The sequence below is a fragment of the Rhinolophus sinicus genome, chromosome 8, assembly GCF_057876585.1.
Source record: "Rhinolophus sinicus isolate RSI-liver-muscle chromosome 8, RSI-T2T, whole genome shotgun sequence".
NCBI classification, from domain to species: domain Eukaryota; kingdom Metazoa; phylum Chordata; class Mammalia; order Chiroptera; family Rhinolophidae; genus Rhinolophus; species Rhinolophus sinicus.
In genome coordinates, this window is record NC_142508.1 from 65,442,426 (window position 1) to 65,460,459 (window position 18,034).

The following is an 18,034-nucleotide window of genomic DNA, read 5'->3' on the forward strand; positions in this document are numbered from 1 at the left end:
GGAATTGAACTGGCAACCTTGTGCTTGAGCCCGCTGGCCCATGTGGGAACGAACTGCAGCCTTCGGTATTAGGAGCATGGAGCTCTAACCGCCTGAGCCACTGGGCCGGCCCTGAAGATTTTATTTTTAATGGAGTCTCACAGGACATATCATGGACTATGCAATGGGAGATCCCTTTTCGGCCTTAACTCCCATGAGAATGTGACTTTTCTTGCCCTCTCCCTTTTCAAAACAAATCCATTGTTAAACTTACAATTTGAGTGTACACAATGAGAAATGTAAATCTCTGCTGAAGATAAACGTCTTAGTGTTCTGCAGAGGTGTGTGTATGTGTGTGTGTGAGGTGTGTGTGTGTTGCTAGCCCAAGGATGGGAGGAAGACCGAATGCTGACAGCCTCAGGCCACTGACATTCAGTCCAAAGAGCGAACTGCCTGGTTTAGTCTTGAGGCTCCAGATGGTATGTTTTCCTCGAAATTGGACTGCATGGACAGCGCAAGCCAGCCAAAGGCTACATACATCTTGTCCTTTGTTAACTCTCACTGAAAACTGGTTAAAAAACCTTGTAATTAGTGGCTGAAGCTTTCACCTAAAATGGGTTTGCCAAAGCAATCTGCCCAGAAACGGCCAGCAGTAGCAAGATGGAGTTATTTCACTAATGTGGAGACTTCCTAACACAACTCACTTTCCATCCGACATCCTGTGGTGTTAACAAGCAGCTATGCTTCTCCTGGTGATTGTGTATCTCCCCTCTCAAATCAACTTCTCTAGGGCAGACTAGGCCCAGTTTCTCTGTTTCCCCGCACGTGGCAGAGCTCAAGGTACAGATCCCAGCCCTTTTTGAACGGAGAGCCTGAGGGCAGAGCTTCCCATCAGCCCCTTCTACTCTAAGCTCTGTGGCCCACCTCACCTGCAAGGGGAGCCCACTCCCGAAGGTCGATCGGGAGGCTGGCAACTGTCCACCTCCTCACTCACACACTTTCGGGGAGTTAAAACTTACAGCAGGATGCACTTAGTATCCCATCATCTGCCAAGATCCTCTCCCATCTGCTAGAGAGGAAGTGTCCACAGAGCTTGCCTCTGAAAGGCAAGGAGGCCTGTACCACGAGGCAGGAATCACACAAGACAGAGTGTTTAGAGCGCTTGTTAATCCGTTATGATTTATTAGCTGTACAGCAGTAGATCCTCCTCCCCAGCTCTCAACCCCATTACATATTTTATTACAGGTCTCATGTTGGTGTCCTAAAATAATGAAAAATATCACACAGTACAGCTAAATACAAAATGCATCAACCTAGAGTCTGATAGCTAACTGATGGCTCTCTCAAAAGCAATACACAGAAGAAAAAAGTGTTTGAAATCAGCAAGACTGAGGCTCTCTAAAAAACACATCTTAAACATGTGACAGTTCATGTGCAAGAATCACTTTTAGTTGTTGGTTTTGCTTCACATTATTTTTTTGAACACCCGAAGTTTAAATTACTGACCTAGTGAAATTTTCCGGCCCAGCTTTTAAAGGCTGCTGTGACCCATTCATAATCAATCACCCTTCTGCTTTAACAGAGGATTTATAAAACACAAATTTCGGCTACAAACAGCGCAAAGAAAATATGGATGGGAAATCATAACTGAAAGTTAATTGTACGAGGTGTGAATGCTGGCTCCGCGGCTGAAGTCAGGCCCTTCCACGTTGGTGTCCACCTCTAGGGGGCAGCAGACTGGGTGCTGTTCTGCTACATGATTGGGCTCCAATTCCTGGTCAACATTTACACACTACACAGTCTGTGGTAACATAATTTGCAAGTAATTAAAATGCTGGGTTTTCTTACACTGCACTTCTTTTCAACTCTTAATTAATGGAAAAGATTAAAATGTAAAAAAAGTTATTTACAAGCTTGACCATACCAGAAACTTTGCCAAGAAAGAGGCAAAGCCTTGAGGACAAAAACTGATCGTAGCATGCCGTATTATTGGTGTGCAGCCGACTCCAAGCAAAGGGAGTCAGGGAAAAAGCAAAAGCAAAAACCAGTTTAAAAGTCTAAGTCCTTCCCAAGTCTGCATTTACAATTAAAAACTCTCCTGGGGAGAAGACCATAGAACTCTGGGAAACCCGGTGGCCATTCTGGAGTGGTTTACCATAGCAAGAGAGAGGGTTCAATGTCTCTGTTTCCATCTATGAAAACCAGGGAGGCGTCAACACTGTCCTCAGCACTTCACAGTAAACCCTCAGGGACTCAGAACATTCCATGATTTGCTAACATCAAACAGCAAGTTCTAGTTAAATCACATTTTTCTAACATCATCCTTGAAGTTTTAGTTCTCAGTATGTTTGGTAAAATGGTGTAAAATGATGCTTTTCCCAAAGCCAAAAGAAGAAAGAGGGAGAAAAATTAAGATGCAGGCCGTTTAAACACAGCCCAGAGCAGTCCTGGCAAAGCGCGAGGCCCTGCCATCACCGGTCCATCATGCTGAGGATCATCTCGGGGGTGAGGTCTCCGTTGGGGGCATCTGTGGCAGCTGGCTGGGCCTCCTCTTCCTCCCCCTCCATGGGCTCTGCGTCTGGCTCTTTTTTGACTTCAACTATAATGTTCTCAATTGCACCTGTATTCTGGTCTTCAACCTGAATGATAGTTGTTGCTGGCAAAAAAGAGCACGAACAAAACAAATGCTCCATTAAAGCCCCCAAGGATTGCAAGAGTCCTTTCAGACTTTACCCTAAATGGGTACCAGCAATATAGGAAAGTCTTAGTAGTGATACAGAGAAAGTCAATAAAAAAAAGACATAATGATCTAAAATGTGGCCATACATAAAGCCCCAATACTCTATAAAACTATCAAAGAATAAAATACTAGCATTCATCTTCATATATGACTCCCAAATCATATATTAAAAGCCTTTGTTTTCCTTTACATCATAAAGCTGGCCTTTATAATAGTCTGAGACAGGCCAAAGATGCAGACAGCATGTGACTAGGACGCCTTCCCAGAAAGTGTATTGTCCATCTGTTTTAGAGGTGACCTAACTATATGCAAGAACTGGTATTTCTGATTCTGAAGCTCTCTGACACCCAGGGTCCTCCCACCAGTTTGTTCATTCAAGTGTGTGTAGGTGAAATGATTCCTAGGATCTATAGGTTAACCACCCCTCTGTGATAGATATCTATACATGAGGCTTGGCGAACATCTAAAAGGTGGATTAAGCCCTACATTTGTTAAAGAAAAAGAAAAACCACCAGCTTTCCGGAGATCTAGAGCAACACACGAATAGCGACCCGAGTTCCCAGAGCCTGCTGTCTACTACAGGACTGCTGCCCACTGTCCTGTGTGGTGTGAGGTGGATGGGAACCCCTCCTGTGTCCTCTCATAAATCAGAAGGCCAACAACTGAATCCACAGGCCTGGGTTTCTCAGGAGGGACAATTTCAGCACAGACATTGCTTTATCTCTTCTCCATATTTTAAAATTTGACTCTTTTACATTTATTACCACACCAATTCTACCAGCTCACCGTGACTCTGATTGTTTTATAAAACTCTCCCATGTTAACAGTAGAACTTAAGTACCCTTCTACGCTGGACTTTTATTCGCTGAAACGAAAGGTCTCAGATGTTTCCCCAGTAAGAACTAAAAAAATCACTTCATAAGAGTTTGTTCCTGGCATGATCTTAACTTGTTCTCATGGCTTAGTTCCTATCTCCTCAAAGAAGGACCCGCCTGGCTCCCCACATGCCGGGAGAGGATGCCAGCCAGTAATTGAGCTGAGACAAGTAACTTACGCTGGGTCTGTTTGGGTTGATTGGTTCTGCCGGGGGGCCGTCCTCTCCGCTTCTTGGCGGGGGGTGGGGCTGGGGTCACAGGCTGAGGCTCTGGCTCGGGTTCAATTTCCACTGCAGGCTCCTCTTCATCTTCATTGTCATCCAGGTCTGGCTCAGCATTTTCTTCTCATGAAATCAGGGAGAACAGGTGGTGTGGGGCAAGGAGAAAAGTGGTGGAAGAAAAATAACACAAATAATCACATACTCTGTGAAGTCTAGTTATGTGTTTATTTTCACTGTTAAAAGCCTATTTTAAAAATGCTTTTGCTGGAATTTTTGCTATCAGCTTAACAGAGTAAACTGGTATTGTGGCAGAATTAACAAGCAAATGAACTTGACTACTACTATTCATATTTTATGTGGATTGTATTCTCATAGGTAACTCTACCTTATGCCAGTTATAACAAAGTGTTTCAATTGAAAATAAAACAAATATTCCCTCTACCTATTATATAAGGATAAGGCAGGACATTAAGCCTGAGATGGACCCTTGAAGATGTGATCCTGCTCGTCTCTGAGTGGGTGGGAGAGGGGGTGGGGTGTGTGTGTGTGTCAGGGAGCAAGACTGACGTTCGTGATGCACTGTGAGGTTCTCTTTACTAGGATAAGCAGCAAGAATTCTTTTAGGATTATTATTGATGGGTTTTTTTAAAAAAGATTTTATTGGGGAAGGGGAACAGGACTTTATTGGGGAACAGTGTGTATTTCCAGGACTTTTTTCCAAGTCAAGTTGTTGTCCTTTCAGTCTTAGTTGCGGAGGGCGCAGCTCAGCTCCAGGTCCAGTTGCCGTTTCTAGTTGCAGGGGGCACAGCCCACCTTCCCTTTTGGGAGTCGAAACTGGCAACCTTGTGGTTGAGAGGACACGCGCCAACCAATGTGGGAATCGAACCAGGAGCTTTCAGAGTTAAGAGCATGGAGCGCTAACCGCCTGAGCCACCGGGCCGGCCCCGATGGGTGTTTTTTTTTTTAAGGCCAAGTTTTTGGACTAATTTATTTCCCAGCTGTCCCAGACCCAATGGGTCCTTCTTAACTCCTTTACTTTCTCCCTAATGCCATAACCACATATAAGGAGAGGGGACCATTGTAGAAAGAATACTGATGAGGAGCCTGATAATGTGGCTTTGAGCCCCAAGATCTCTTATTAGGTATGAGACCTAAGACAATGACCACACTGGACCTCAATTTCCTGTGTAATCTCTAAAGCTCCAAACCTACTTACTGAGGATCAAAAGGGTTGAGATAATGCATGTAACCACTTACACTATACTATGCAAACACAGCTGTATTGACACTATACATCGCAATTTATAATTTTCCCATTATTTAATTTAGGCTTCATTACTTCATTTAATAAGAGGTATTACCCTCATTTTACAGAAAAAACGAGAGAAGCCAAGTGGTATGTAAGGCACAGCTAAGCCACAGCAGGTGGAAAACAAAACTTGGACCTCAGGTCGGGCTGTCCTGCTGCCCACCCTGCGGGCAGCCAAGGAGCTCGTGACCCTCCCCCACCGCAGTGGCGCACAATGTACCCTGCCTGACTTCCTCCAAGAAGCACAGGTTACAAGCACATTCTCTTTCTCTGGAACCAAATATTTCAATTTTGAATTCTGTGGGTAAATGCCTGATCTTCAGGACAAAATGGCTTATTTGTCAAGTGACTGAAATCCTAAGTGAAAACGTGGGGGACATACTGGTATGTGGCACTGTGTCAAGAATGAGATGCCTCCCTGTTGAACTTATTCAAATCCCCTACTGCCTGAGTTGGCCCAAAGCCTAGACAACTAAATATATTCGGTCAGAATTGAGGGGAAAAAGCACACAAAGAAGGTTACTAGGGTCAAAGGCTTATTGACTTGGCGTGATTTTGGCAAAAAGCCTTGAAAATAGCAGTCGGCTCTGCTTGTCAATCTCTGCAGATGGCCAATAGGCAGAACTTCTGAGAGGGGACAAAAAGGACTGCTTGGCCTTTGTAAGCAGTGGGATGGAGAACCCAGGCTTCTGGCGGGGAGGGGAGAAACACTAAGTATGAGCACCAGAACCAACTGTGCTCTACCAACTAGCAGCGTAGAAGACAGGAGGAGGAATTGCAGAAATGCACTAGGAACTCTTCAGCTGCAAGATGCTTCTGGGGAAGTACAACGAGGGAGTGAAGCTCGTGTCATTGGGGGACGAACCACAGAAGTGACCAGGGCAGTACCATGAGAAAGAAGGGCATGGAGACAACGTCTGTGGCAGAACGAGCGTCCGCAACTAAGAGCAACTACAGATTCTCAACTTCAAGGTAATCTGGGGATCTCTGGTGATATTTGGGGCCTTCCGACATGCCCTACCAACAGTCCACACATTTTCTTAGCGAAACAAAGGGGACCCACAAAGATAGATTCTTAGTAGAGTGGTGTGCTTTTATAAAAATTAGGCACACTGACATTTTAAAGGAGGCATTCACTTAAAACCTAGAGACTGAAGAAGATACTGCTTAAAATACATTTTCCACTAAAAAAGGCGGCAAAAAATAAATTACACTTATGAATTACTCTTATGCTTACTGGATGAATATTCTCCCAGAAAAAGTTAAAGTTCTGAATATAAAAGCGAAAAGTTTTGTTAAAATAAACCAAGAAGGTCCAAAGGGGACCTTTTTACAGATCTAAATATAAAAAATCTAGTGCTTTCATGAGCACATTTTACAATAAAACCAATAAAGTGACTGAAGTTCTTGAATGTGTTCAACGAGGAATCCTTAGAAAAACACTAGGCACCACCTGTAACCTGGGCAGTCTGACGGAGCTGCTGGGGAAGGCATTCCCCACAACAAAACCCCTCCACATTCTTTCCCATCAACAGCTTAAGTCCTGCAGTGACAGATTTATCTTCTCAACTGGGCGCCAGTAGCCCAAGTCCTGCATTACAGAACCTAACACTCCAGGACTCCTACCTTACCAACACTCTTCTCCCTCCCTCCTCATGAGTCTAACACCTCAAAGCATACCTGCTGCCTGGATTTCATGACAAGAAAGGCAAAAATACCCCAATAGTAGGAAAATAGGCAAAGCTTTAAATGATAAATGGATATTAAGGAAGAGAAAGGCTGACCTTCACGGATTTGATCAACACATCGCAAGGCTAGGCTGACACAGACAGGCAGTCAAACCAGAAGTTGGTCAAGATGCTTAAGCAACCTTCTTCATGTCCATTAGATTCATTGCTCAAATCTAGACCAGCTTCCTAAATGTAAAAGTTATGAACATAGAAAAGAAACTCTGCTGGCCTTAGAATATCACTACTCTGAGTAAACTGAGTAAAGATAGTCATTTTGCTTTGGCTTTAATTGAACATAACATACAAGGTATTATTAAGCAATGGAATGCCATGAGAAAAAACAAATTGCCCCAGGAACAAACAAATTGCTGTTGTAAATATCTATACACATTAGGAAGATTACAAGTTTTAATGGAAGAGTGATTGGCCTAATTCTATATCCCAGCACATCCATATATAAACATACTGGAAACTGGGCACCAAAATCTGCCACTAAATCAAGAAATAAGTCACTTACCACTGTCAGAGGAGTCTTCTTTTTTAGAGCGCATCTTTCTTTTTCTTCCACGTTTACTCTTCTTCGTTTCTCCTCCATTTTCCCCTTCTACACCATCTGGACCAGCACAATTATCAGCATGTCTTGCCATGGTATTCTAACAAAAGGACAAATCCTCTTTCACGTTACTAAAAATGTTAAGATCAGAATTGGAAGTTCTCTTTTAGTTTAATAAAACAAAAATATGGGGTACCCATATTAAATCTGAATGTTAAAGTCTGTAAAGCATGTCCTAAACAAGCTCTCCTCATACAGGGGAAACAGTCTCCATCTGGAGCGGGTAGTGAGGCGGAGGAAGGAGGGGGAGGGAGAGAGAGAGTCGCTCAGGTGAGGAGGTTGGTCCCAGTCGGCAGGAGCAAGGGAGGATTAGATCAGCCCCCGGTCCTGTGCAGACCTAACAGTCCCCAAGGAGGGTCCAGGACAGACTTTCTCAAAGACAGGGAGTGCCCCATCAATGGAGGGGTTCACACGTGGATACACCACCTCGAGGGGGAATGACTGGCCCTTCCCAAACGCAGAGTGTCCCTATGTTGATAACCTCAGTGGCATACAACGCTCTGCTTTACAGTGGAAGATCAAAAACACACTATTAAGACCCGTAAGAGAGGAAGAACAGCACTGACTCTTACCCGGCGTGTGAATGTTTTCCCACACTTAGAACACACGAAGGCCGCAGGGACAAAGTTGGGGTCATGATAGCGTTTGAAGTGCATGTCAAGGAGCTGTTTCTGGCGGAAGGTCTTGTCGCAGTGGCTGCACGCGTACGGCTTCTCCCCCGTGTGAGTGCGCTTGTGCATGATCATGTGCCTCTCCTGGAAGAGCGGGGCGTGGGAACAGGCCTCAGAGCCGCCACAGGGCTCCTATCCTCGCCACCACCCCGTACATGTGGCCGACAGGCTTTTGTCTCCCAAGACTCATCGAGAGGATCAACTGGTCTTTACTGGGGCACAAAACTGCTGCTATAAATCCCAGGGCAGATATGCTTACTCGTACTGGGCTGCTTCTCTAGATCATTCCCAAGCATCAGGCCCCACGACCATTCTTCCCTTTCTCAAGTGCTACACTTAACTGCCACAATTCTGAGAAAGAAATCAGCAGTCTGCCTGAGGTAGGGGGTGGGGTGAGGGTGGGCGTGCGTAAGCTGTGACTGAATAAAACATCAGCTGGAGACTGAGATACAGTCAACAGGACCTTTGGTGGCGTTCCTCATAAATCAGTTTGAAATATTAACCTTAAAAATAGCCACCATACAAAGTATGTACGTCAGAACTCTCTAATGAAACCTGCCACCAATGAGGCATCAACTGCTTCCCAACTATGAAGGTCTCTACCTGTCTGCATGCGTAATCACACTGGTCACACTTAAAGCGCTTCTCATTCTTGTGTGACTTCTGATGCTGGATGAGGGCATAGCGCTCATGAAACACAGCATCGCAGTATCGGCATTTCTTGCCTTGCTCAATATAGGAATGCTGCTTTCGCAAGTGAACACCTGAAAGTAAAATACAAAGCTCAGTCTAACTCGTGAAAACACAAATAAGCATTTCAACAATAATACATTTCCATCTGCTTCTTAAAATAATTACTCTGGCTGCTATACAGAAAATGAATTAAGGGGAGGAATAACAACAGATGTGCGAAGACCAGTTAAGATGTTGAAACAGGATAGGTGACAGAAGATGGTTTGGACAAGCGTGATGGTGATGGATATGGAAGGAAGGGGGAAAATTGATGAGAGATCTAGGAAGTTGAATCAGCAAGATTCAGTGACTGAATATAGAATAAGAGCAGGAAGGTGGGTGTCAGGGACAAACTCCTGGTTTCTGGCTTAGAAAAACAAGTAGATGGTAGGGCCACTTAATAAGACAAGCAATAGTGGAAGCCCAAGCTATGTAATTGTTTTTGGGGAGAGAGGGGTCAAAGGGGTTTTAAGAGTTTCAGTTTGGACATGCTGAATTTGAAATTTCAATGACATCAAAGTAGGTATATGAATGGCAAGGGATAGATGGTTATATAAGCCTAACTCAAAGGAAAGTTTTGGAGTAGAGACATAAATTTCGGAGTTGTTGGAATCTGAGTGAGACCATCGGAGCTGATGAAATCACTAACCAAAAAGTAAAGAATGGAAAAGAGTATGGGTCATGCTTTAAGAAATCTAACAGTTAAGGCCAATGAGAGGGAAAAGGGTTTAAACAAGAAGAGCTTGAGAAGGAACAGTCAGAGAAATAAGAAAGCCAACAGAATGTAGTACCACAAAAGCCAAGGGAAGAAAGCGTTTCAAGGAGGAGGGCCCAGTCCACTACAAGGAATGGTGCTAAGAGATCAAGGAAGATGGGAAGTAGAATGTTCCCTACATCCAGCACTGTGGGGTCATTAGTAATGTTAGCAAGAGTCAGACACAGGTTAAGTTTGTAGGCACGATAACAGGATATTTAGAGTTTCAACCTGCTGCCTTTATTTTCTTGTTAAGTAGGAAAAGAGGCCACTTACTGAGAACAGGAAGGCAAAGAGAAAAGGGGAGGTAGAGGATTAAAAGAAGAGTGATTTACCTAACTGTCATGGTGCCTCCCACATACCAGAAACCCCAGCATTTGTGGAATCAGTGAATGAGCAAACTCTCTGAGGAGAACGGGTGCACACCTGACAAGGGCAAATAGTTGGACTGCTCAGGAGCAATGAGAGCCCAGTTGCCTCTGGGATTATGAATTTATGATGCTACCAATCTGATTCGACCACAGTGATATCTCATCAAGCTTATAGGCCAATTCTGGGGAACAAAAATGAGGGAAGGGATGGCTCACCTTTCACTCACTATACATGTTCATTATATGAAGGCCTTTCATATACATATGTATATTTCAAATTCTTAGGCCTCAACTTTCTCCTTCTGGTCCTCTGCCAGAGTCCTAATTAACAGTAAAAGACTTTCTTTCATGTTATTAAGTACTTGTCATATTCCTGTAAGGTAGGTAGGTATAATTCCTATGTATCGGCTGAAGGAGAAAAAGGAGGCTGAGAACAGTGAAGTATTTGGAGGTCAACCTTGACTCTAGTAGGTGTCTCCAAAGCCCATGCTTTCCTGTATCACAAAGTGACGAATTTTAATTACTGCATATTAGACTGAAATCTGGCGTGCTTTAAAAAGGGAACACAAACTTCTTTGGGATTGGTTTTGGAAGATTATTTGCCAGCTCCTAGGCAATTAATAGGCCTCATAAAGAGCTCATTATGTAGGGGCTAAGACGTAGCGTGCAAATATAAAACACCCAAAGTGTTCATTTGCATCAGAAAAATGTATTAACTTTTAGAAAACTGAATAATCCAGACAGTGGCCTAATAGCTCATACACATTGCCATGAGGTATTGCTGGTTTAGATTTTAGTTTCTACACGGTAAGAACAGTAAAACCCTTTCACTTATCAGAAGACAGAATTTCTTAAATCTTTCTAACAAAAGCCTCTTAGCAGCAGAGTAGGATGAACACGTGACCAATAGGTCTCATATGGAGCCGAAAGTCCTCTGCATCAAACTGTTTCATCTTAAAAAAAATATCAGTCTACATTTTGCTCAATAGTCATACTAATATAAAAATAGTTTTATAAGACACTAGCTAAATTGTATAACTTTAAACCTTTTGAATAAAACCAATGCTGAAGAAAGATAGGCAATATTTATGCCATGGCTTGGTATATTCCTGTTATGAGCTGTACTTATATATTCCCCATGTGAGAAGCAACTCAAGAGAACTCCAGCCCAGCTTTGCTACTCATAAGTTGTTGTGCAGCTTTGGTCAGGACACCTGCCTGAGCCAGGTTCATCACCTATAAAGCTAGAATACATATGCCTTGATGACTTCATATAGTTGTTGTGAAGATCAAATTAGTAAAAAACTACTATTTGACAGCTCCTAGGCAATTTGTAAAGTAAAAGGTAATTTGTAAAGTACAGCAATTTATCTAAATGTCAAAATGTTTATAAGAATAATCTCCAGGGAGTAATGCATTTTGGACAGAGAACAGATCAGAGCAATATTTTTTTAAAAATATTCTTTTAAGTAAGAAAAACCAAGGGAGAATCCAGGTGACCAAATCTTTAGGTATGGGTCACACTAAAATTTCTACTGCTAAACTCTGACTCTATATAAATTCTAGCTTAATTATGCACAGAAATGTAGTTATCACTAAACCAATAAAACAGCCTAATTACCTAGAGAAAGTACAAATGTTCTGAAAAATCTGAAGTGGACTGACCTTAGTTTGAATCATACTATGTCAGTTCCCTATTTGGGGACTTTAACATTCTGGCTACTAATTAAAGGTATAGTTTCCTCTCATTACAGCTCCCGTTAATTTACAGATGAGCTATATTCGGGAAAAAATCTTGTGGCCTGACTGCAGTAAGAGAAAGAAGAGATAGAAAAAAATAGCAGCTAAGCAATGGCCTTTAAGTGGCATGCCATTCACATACACAAAACTTATAAAAGCTAGAAAAAGTTACTTATGATCTTCATACTTTCATAAATCCTTCAAAATATTTTTCTTATTTGCCACTAGTTAATTTACTTACCCAAATCACTTTTTCGGGCTATGACAGTGTCACAGTGGGGACAGTGAAATTTGGCCACATTTTCTGTGTGCTTCTGTAAAATGTGCATCTTCATGGTACCACTTTGGGTAAACCGAGCATGACAAATATAACATTCATAAGGTTTTTCCCCTTAAAAGTAAATACAGAATGAATAAATTAGAGGAAATAACTAAATACTATCATTTAATTGGAGGGTAATTCAGGTGGCAGATATGCAAAGCTCTACAAGTCTTACTCAGGAAGTTCGAGGCGCAGGCCCACTGCCTGGCTCATGCCTATCTTCAGAGATGGCAAACATGTTCCAATCGGCTACTGCCACCTCTGCTCTGCCAAGGAGTCGTACACATTAGAAAGAATAGTTCCTACAGCAATGTTTACCTCTGGGGGAGAGAGGAGATGGGACGACAGGAGAATCTATAGGTTTTTCTTTTAAGAAAAGACAGTACTTAGGAAAACTGAACAAGCTGGGTTAAGTAGTATACCCAGACTTCTAACACTAAAAACTTTCCATTCTCCATTGCATATTCAAAACAATAAATTCAGAACAATCAATTCAGAAGATATGCTAGAAAAGTATTCATCAATTGCATACTTTCATGTCAGCTTCCATTCAGGTAAGCAATAGGGACATGTGGAGGTTTACAGGGTCCCATGGGATACACTGAAAAGCAGTTCACTGATACGACAAGAAGGGGAGAAGTCCTACCTGAATGGGTTCTCATGTGCCTTTTCAGCTTATATGTGTCCCTGCTGGCATAACTGCACAAGCTGCACTGGAACGGACGCTCTCCAGTATGAGAGCGAATGTGACGTTTTAATTTGCTGACCTGAAACACGAAAGCAACCACATCTCTTACACTTCCATTAACACAGACGTAATGTAAGTGCTGTGGGTCAAGCGATTTACCTTTTGGGCACTGAAGGTCTAAACACAGAAAAAGTCAAAATGATTGTTATTTCTTCCTCTTCGTTATTTGTAATCTTTCTCAAATCCATGTCATAATCCAAGGGAAAAGGGTAAATGGATAGGGGGATATGAGTCAAGACTGGTCATTAACAACTGTTTAAGCTGGATGATAGGTACATGGGGGTGTATTATACTATTCATCTACTTCTATATGTTTGAATTTTTCTGTAATAGTTTATAATAATGGTGCTTATTTATGGATAATTTTCATCCAAATTTTGAATCTGAATAAATAAGCACGCATTTCAATTCCCCTCTTCCCATCATCAGCATTTCCCAGACAGGCCAGACGTGAGCAGCCTCTCATTTACCTTCCTTACTATTGACTATGCTTTTCGTCTCTGTGGGTACCTTTCCTACAAAATGGTGACTTTCAAACTTGGTTCTAGGAAGGGCTTTGAACACTAATGTTCGATTTGAAAATTTTAAAAAGCATTCCAATTTCAACAATAAAAAAACCCCTTGTACTCTTAAGGAGTACATAGCAAATTTTCACACTGTCTAAGTGCTCAAACAATGGTTCCAAAATATTACTGAATTCTCTAAGATTTGCCTCACACGTTATAGTCCTATAAGGATCTCTTCTGTCCCAACAAGCTATCTGTTTATTCCTGCTCCAGTATCACACTGTCTTCACTTTACTATATGGTTTTATAACATCCAATAGCACAGCCCATTCATTCTTTTTTCAAATTTTTCTTAGCTAACAGACATTCAGATTTTCTCTTCCAGCTGAAATTTAAAATCAACTTGTAACGTCTCTTTATGTATTTATTTATTAAATGTAATTTTTTTTTTTTTAATAAATGGAATCCTATTTCGAAGCCATCAGTTGAGCTCTGATTTTTTTTTTTTTTTTAATTGGGGAATATTGGGGAACAGCGTTTTTCCAGGACCCATCAGTCGTTATCCTTCAATCTAGTTGTGGAGGGCACAGCTCAGCTCCAAGTCCAGTCGCCGTTTTCAATCTTTGTCGCAGCGGGCGCAGCCCACCATTCCATGTGGGAATTGAACCGGCAACCTTGTTGTTGAGAGCTCGTGCTCTAACCAACTGAGCCATCTGTCCGCCCACCGGCAGCTCAGTGTCTTTAATCTAGTTGTGGAGAGCGCACTCACTGGCCCATGTGGGAATCGAAACAGCAACCCTGTTGTTCAGAGCTCACACTCTAACCAACTGAGTCATCCGGCCACCCTTATTTATTTTTACGTCTCTTCATTTATTAATGGCCTTTGGAAATGTTTGTGAAGCTTTCTTCACATAAGTTATCCAGTGTTTTCTGTTGTTCAGTTTATCTCTAAATCATTTTACTGCTGTTAGAATTTTAACCTGTTTCCTACTATAAGTCACCGATCTCTGTATATTTACCTTGTATCTGGCTACCCAGCTGAATTCTTACTGCTCTAAGTTTTTTAGCTTATACTCTTGGATTTTCTACGTAAGCAAATATATCTGCAAGAAATAACAGTTTTGTTTTTTCTATTTATAATTTATTTATTATTTTATTCTACTAGCTAGGATTTCTAATACAATGCTGAAATAACAACAGTAAGACTGATGTCTTGTTCCAAATTTTACTGGGAATACTTCCAATGTACAGTTAATTAGGACGGGTTTACTACTGGTTTCCGGTATATACTCCTTACAGTAAAGACATTTTCTTCTACTCTTAACTTGTTAGGACTTTAAACAATAACTGAGTATTGAATTTTATAGTTTTTCAATAATCTATAGAAGTGATCATATGGTTTTTCTTTTAATCTCTCAATGTAGTACACACCAATAATTTCCTAATGTCGAACTATCCTTGCATTTTAGATATACTATATTTAGTAATCACCATTAAAAAAATATATTACTAGATTTGGTTTTAAAAAGAATTGTATTTAGAATTTTTTATTTTCTGTGAGAATAAGATACAGTTTTCTTTTTGGTAGAATCCTTACCTGGTTCTAATAACAGGTAGCCTCAAATAACAAAGGTGATAAAATCTTTCATTTTTAAATGTTCTGGGTACAGCTCTTTGATTCTGTGAAATCTGGTAGAACTTACCTGTAATAACACTTTGGAACTAGTGCTCTTTTTTAACAGGTAAATCTTTCACACTCACTACAGTTTCTTTTGGTGGCAGGGAGGGGGGGTGGGAGTGTTAACAATCTAGTTTTAAGATTTTCTATCTCTTAAGTCTGTTTGGGTAGTTTATATCCTCATACTGGAATCATGGTCTTCTTAAGAGAGGAACCAATAAGGAGCTGAACACTCACTTCTACACTGGCATAGTCGCACATGGAACACTTAAATGGCTTCTCATGGGTGTGTTTGTAACGACGATGCCGCACCAATTCTCCACTCGTCACAAAGGCCATGTCACAATCTGGGCACTTGTGAGGACGTGTACCTAAAAGAAAGGGGGGTGTAACAGGAAGACAAGATCAAGGGCACAGTTAACGACAGAATTCAACTGCTGAATAAAGATAAACCCTGGTCACCTCACTGACTGTGCAGTAGCATGACACTTGCTCTGAAAGCTATGAGAGGGCCTGGCTCACTTTACAACACTAACCCTAGCATATTAGAAACATGCACTAAATACTTACTTTCTCTTAATTACCCATTTGAGCCTGCCTTTGAATAAAAAGTCCTTTTTACCCCTATTTTGTGGATATTCTGGTCAACGTGGATTAGAAGTCAATAGAAACATCCTTCTTTTTCAACCCTTGCTAAAAAATACACACCATCTTTTAAACCCCAATGTTGTGTCTAGTAGGGGTCACAGCACAGCGATTTGACACGAGATGCCTCTGCATCTTACTGTATTATGACTGTACACACAGGGCCACTGGGCTGTCTATATTCTGACAGGCTTTTTCTTTTTAAAAAAATACAAACATAACAGCTGGAATTCTATATAAATTTGTTTTGATAAAGAATTCTAGAGATTCACCAAAGGCTTTACAAAGTAGTATCGCCTTTATGTGATTTAAACAGATCATTTTCATACAGCCATGTCTAATATTCTGTGCTATGAATGTCAAGTCATGGAATATTTGAACACTTTTACGAACTAATAATATATATAACCCTCTATATTTCTTGTTTTTTTTTCCCCTTTGACAGAATCTTACTGTTTTTAATGTCTTCACATAACAGTCCGTAACCGATTACTTTTAGCCACTCTATATTTTGAACACTGCACTGGAAATATCATGCCCAGGTAATGATAATAAGTAGATAAAGCTGACAGCAGGACACAGTGCTGTTTTTACAAAGTATTATTCAGAAACTAGGGACCATCTGTAATTGTGGGCTGCAGCAAAAGAGGTGACAGCAAGGTAATCCCAAACATCAAAACCAAAGAAAGGCTATCTGAGAATAGAATTAGAGTTACAATGTACTGAATGGGAGCAGCCACATACAGAAATGATTCTCCCATAGACTGAGAGAACCATGGAGAAGGAAGGTGATTGGAGTCTGATCATAACTAAGAAGTTCCAAGGAATGTTCATTTGTTCAATTTGCTTCTTTAGTACTACTGAGGATGTAGGAGTGAAGGACAGAGTTCTTGTCTAGGAAAAACATATAGTCTATCAGTATAGAAAGATAAGTGAAACAACAGTTAACAAGAGAAGAAAAGCAGCATCCATTTCTCTTAGGACAAGGCAAGCTGAAAACCAAGAATCTCCAATGTTTACCTAGTACTGTCTAGGGGAGAGAAAGTGGCTGGCCTCTGCTAGACATAGCATGGCAATTAGGGAAGAAGTGGACAATGCTGTGGAACACATCTTTTCAATGGGTGGCATCACGTGACAACCTATGTCCCTCTGCTCGAGGTCCATGCTCTCACAAGTCATCCTTCAATTGTTACAGCATCTCAACATAGGCAAGGCTATTCCCTAGAACGCAATACAACTAGATCTAGAAATGAAAGAGTATATTCCTCATCATAAACTGATTTTCTGACATGCACCTGACCCCTGATGGTTTGGTTAGCATGAATTAGTCCTGCCAAATCAGCTCTGAGTAACCAGACAGATGAACTTATTTTCAAAGGTGAGGATTAGACGATGACACAGTGCCCACATCAACACACTCCCATCTTGGAAAGTCCTGTCATGGGGCTAGCTGCTTATATCTAATCATATGCCACTTTGATAGTGTCTTCAAACTACCAAATAAAACATATCACCAAGCGTCTGAGTAGAAACTAGATGTTGAATAGTAACTAGTAAGTCACAGCAGCAAAGAACACACTAGTGCACAGCATACTGCTTAGAGGTCAAGCCCCACTCGATCATGCTCATTGGACAATCAGAACATCAAATCTTTTAAAATGAGGAAGAATCTGGATAAAGGAAAGCTTGTCTGCATGAAGAACCAGGTGCAAAAAGTTTCATTAGCATTTAGAGCCAAGTGCCGACATTGAAAGCGGAAAGAGCCCAGAAGAGAGCCTAAATAGAGCTCCAATGCAGTCCTTCTACTTGTGTGACCTGAGACCTGACCACAGCCAATGTGAACCTAATACTGGAATATTAAAATACGTATGGAGGGCAATGAATAAATGAATTGCTAGAATGGTGCCTTAAACTTTCCATTCTGAGATTATGAATTACTTATCTTCCTTGAGGTGAAACAATCAGAAACCATGGTTTTTACAAAGATAGGATTTTACTTCTATTTCTAATGTTCCTCATCCCTGGTAATTGGGGGAGGGGGGGGCGCATGGGCATTTTTTGTCATTGTTGTTAAAACCTTAGCAACATAATGGTGATGTCTTTAGGAAATATGACAGGTTAACTACCATGAAAATATTTCCCTGGATCACCATCCTTATGTAATTTGGATTATTTTTCCTAAATTTTCTTTACATTTGCCTATAAGTAAGTCCATCTTGCCTATTAAAACATCAAGACTACAAAAAGGGTACTGTAAGAAAGAACAAAACTCTTTCTTAACTCTGCGCTTGAACTAATTGGGATGAAACTTAAAATCCAAGTTTTTTTTTTCTTCCAAGGAGGGCATAGCTCACAGTGGCCCATGCGGGGATCGAACCAGCAACCTTGGTGTTATCAGCA

General features: G+C 41.3%; 1 protein-coding gene across 5 annotated transcripts in view; it reads right to left on the minus strand.

Moving 5' to 3' along the window:
- Positions 1–1,131: 1,131 nt before the first annotated feature.
- CTCF (CCCTC-binding factor) overlaps positions 1,132–18,034 on the minus strand; it is a 43,724-nt gene continuing 26,821 nt past the window's right edge. For all 5 annotated transcript variants that reach the window (XM_074314724.2, XM_074314725.2, XM_074314726.2 and 2 more), the window contains 8 exons: positions 15,227–15,360; positions 12,704–12,824; positions 11,977–12,126; positions 8,742–8,902; positions 8,040–8,222; positions 7,372–7,507; positions 3,774–3,935; positions 1,132–2,635 (listed from right to left, as the gene is read on the minus strand). In XM_074314724.2, the coding sequence (XP_074170825.1) occupies positions 2,451–2,635; positions 3,774–3,935; positions 7,372–7,507; positions 8,040–8,222; positions 8,742–8,902; positions 11,977–12,126; positions 12,704–12,824; positions 15,227–15,360 (1,232 nt within the window). In that variant the 3' untranslated portion in view covers positions 1,132–2,450. The remainder of the gene's footprint in view (positions 2,636–3,773; positions 3,936–7,371; positions 7,508–8,039; positions 8,223–8,741; positions 8,903–11,976; positions 12,127–12,703; positions 12,825–15,226; positions 15,361–18,034) is intronic.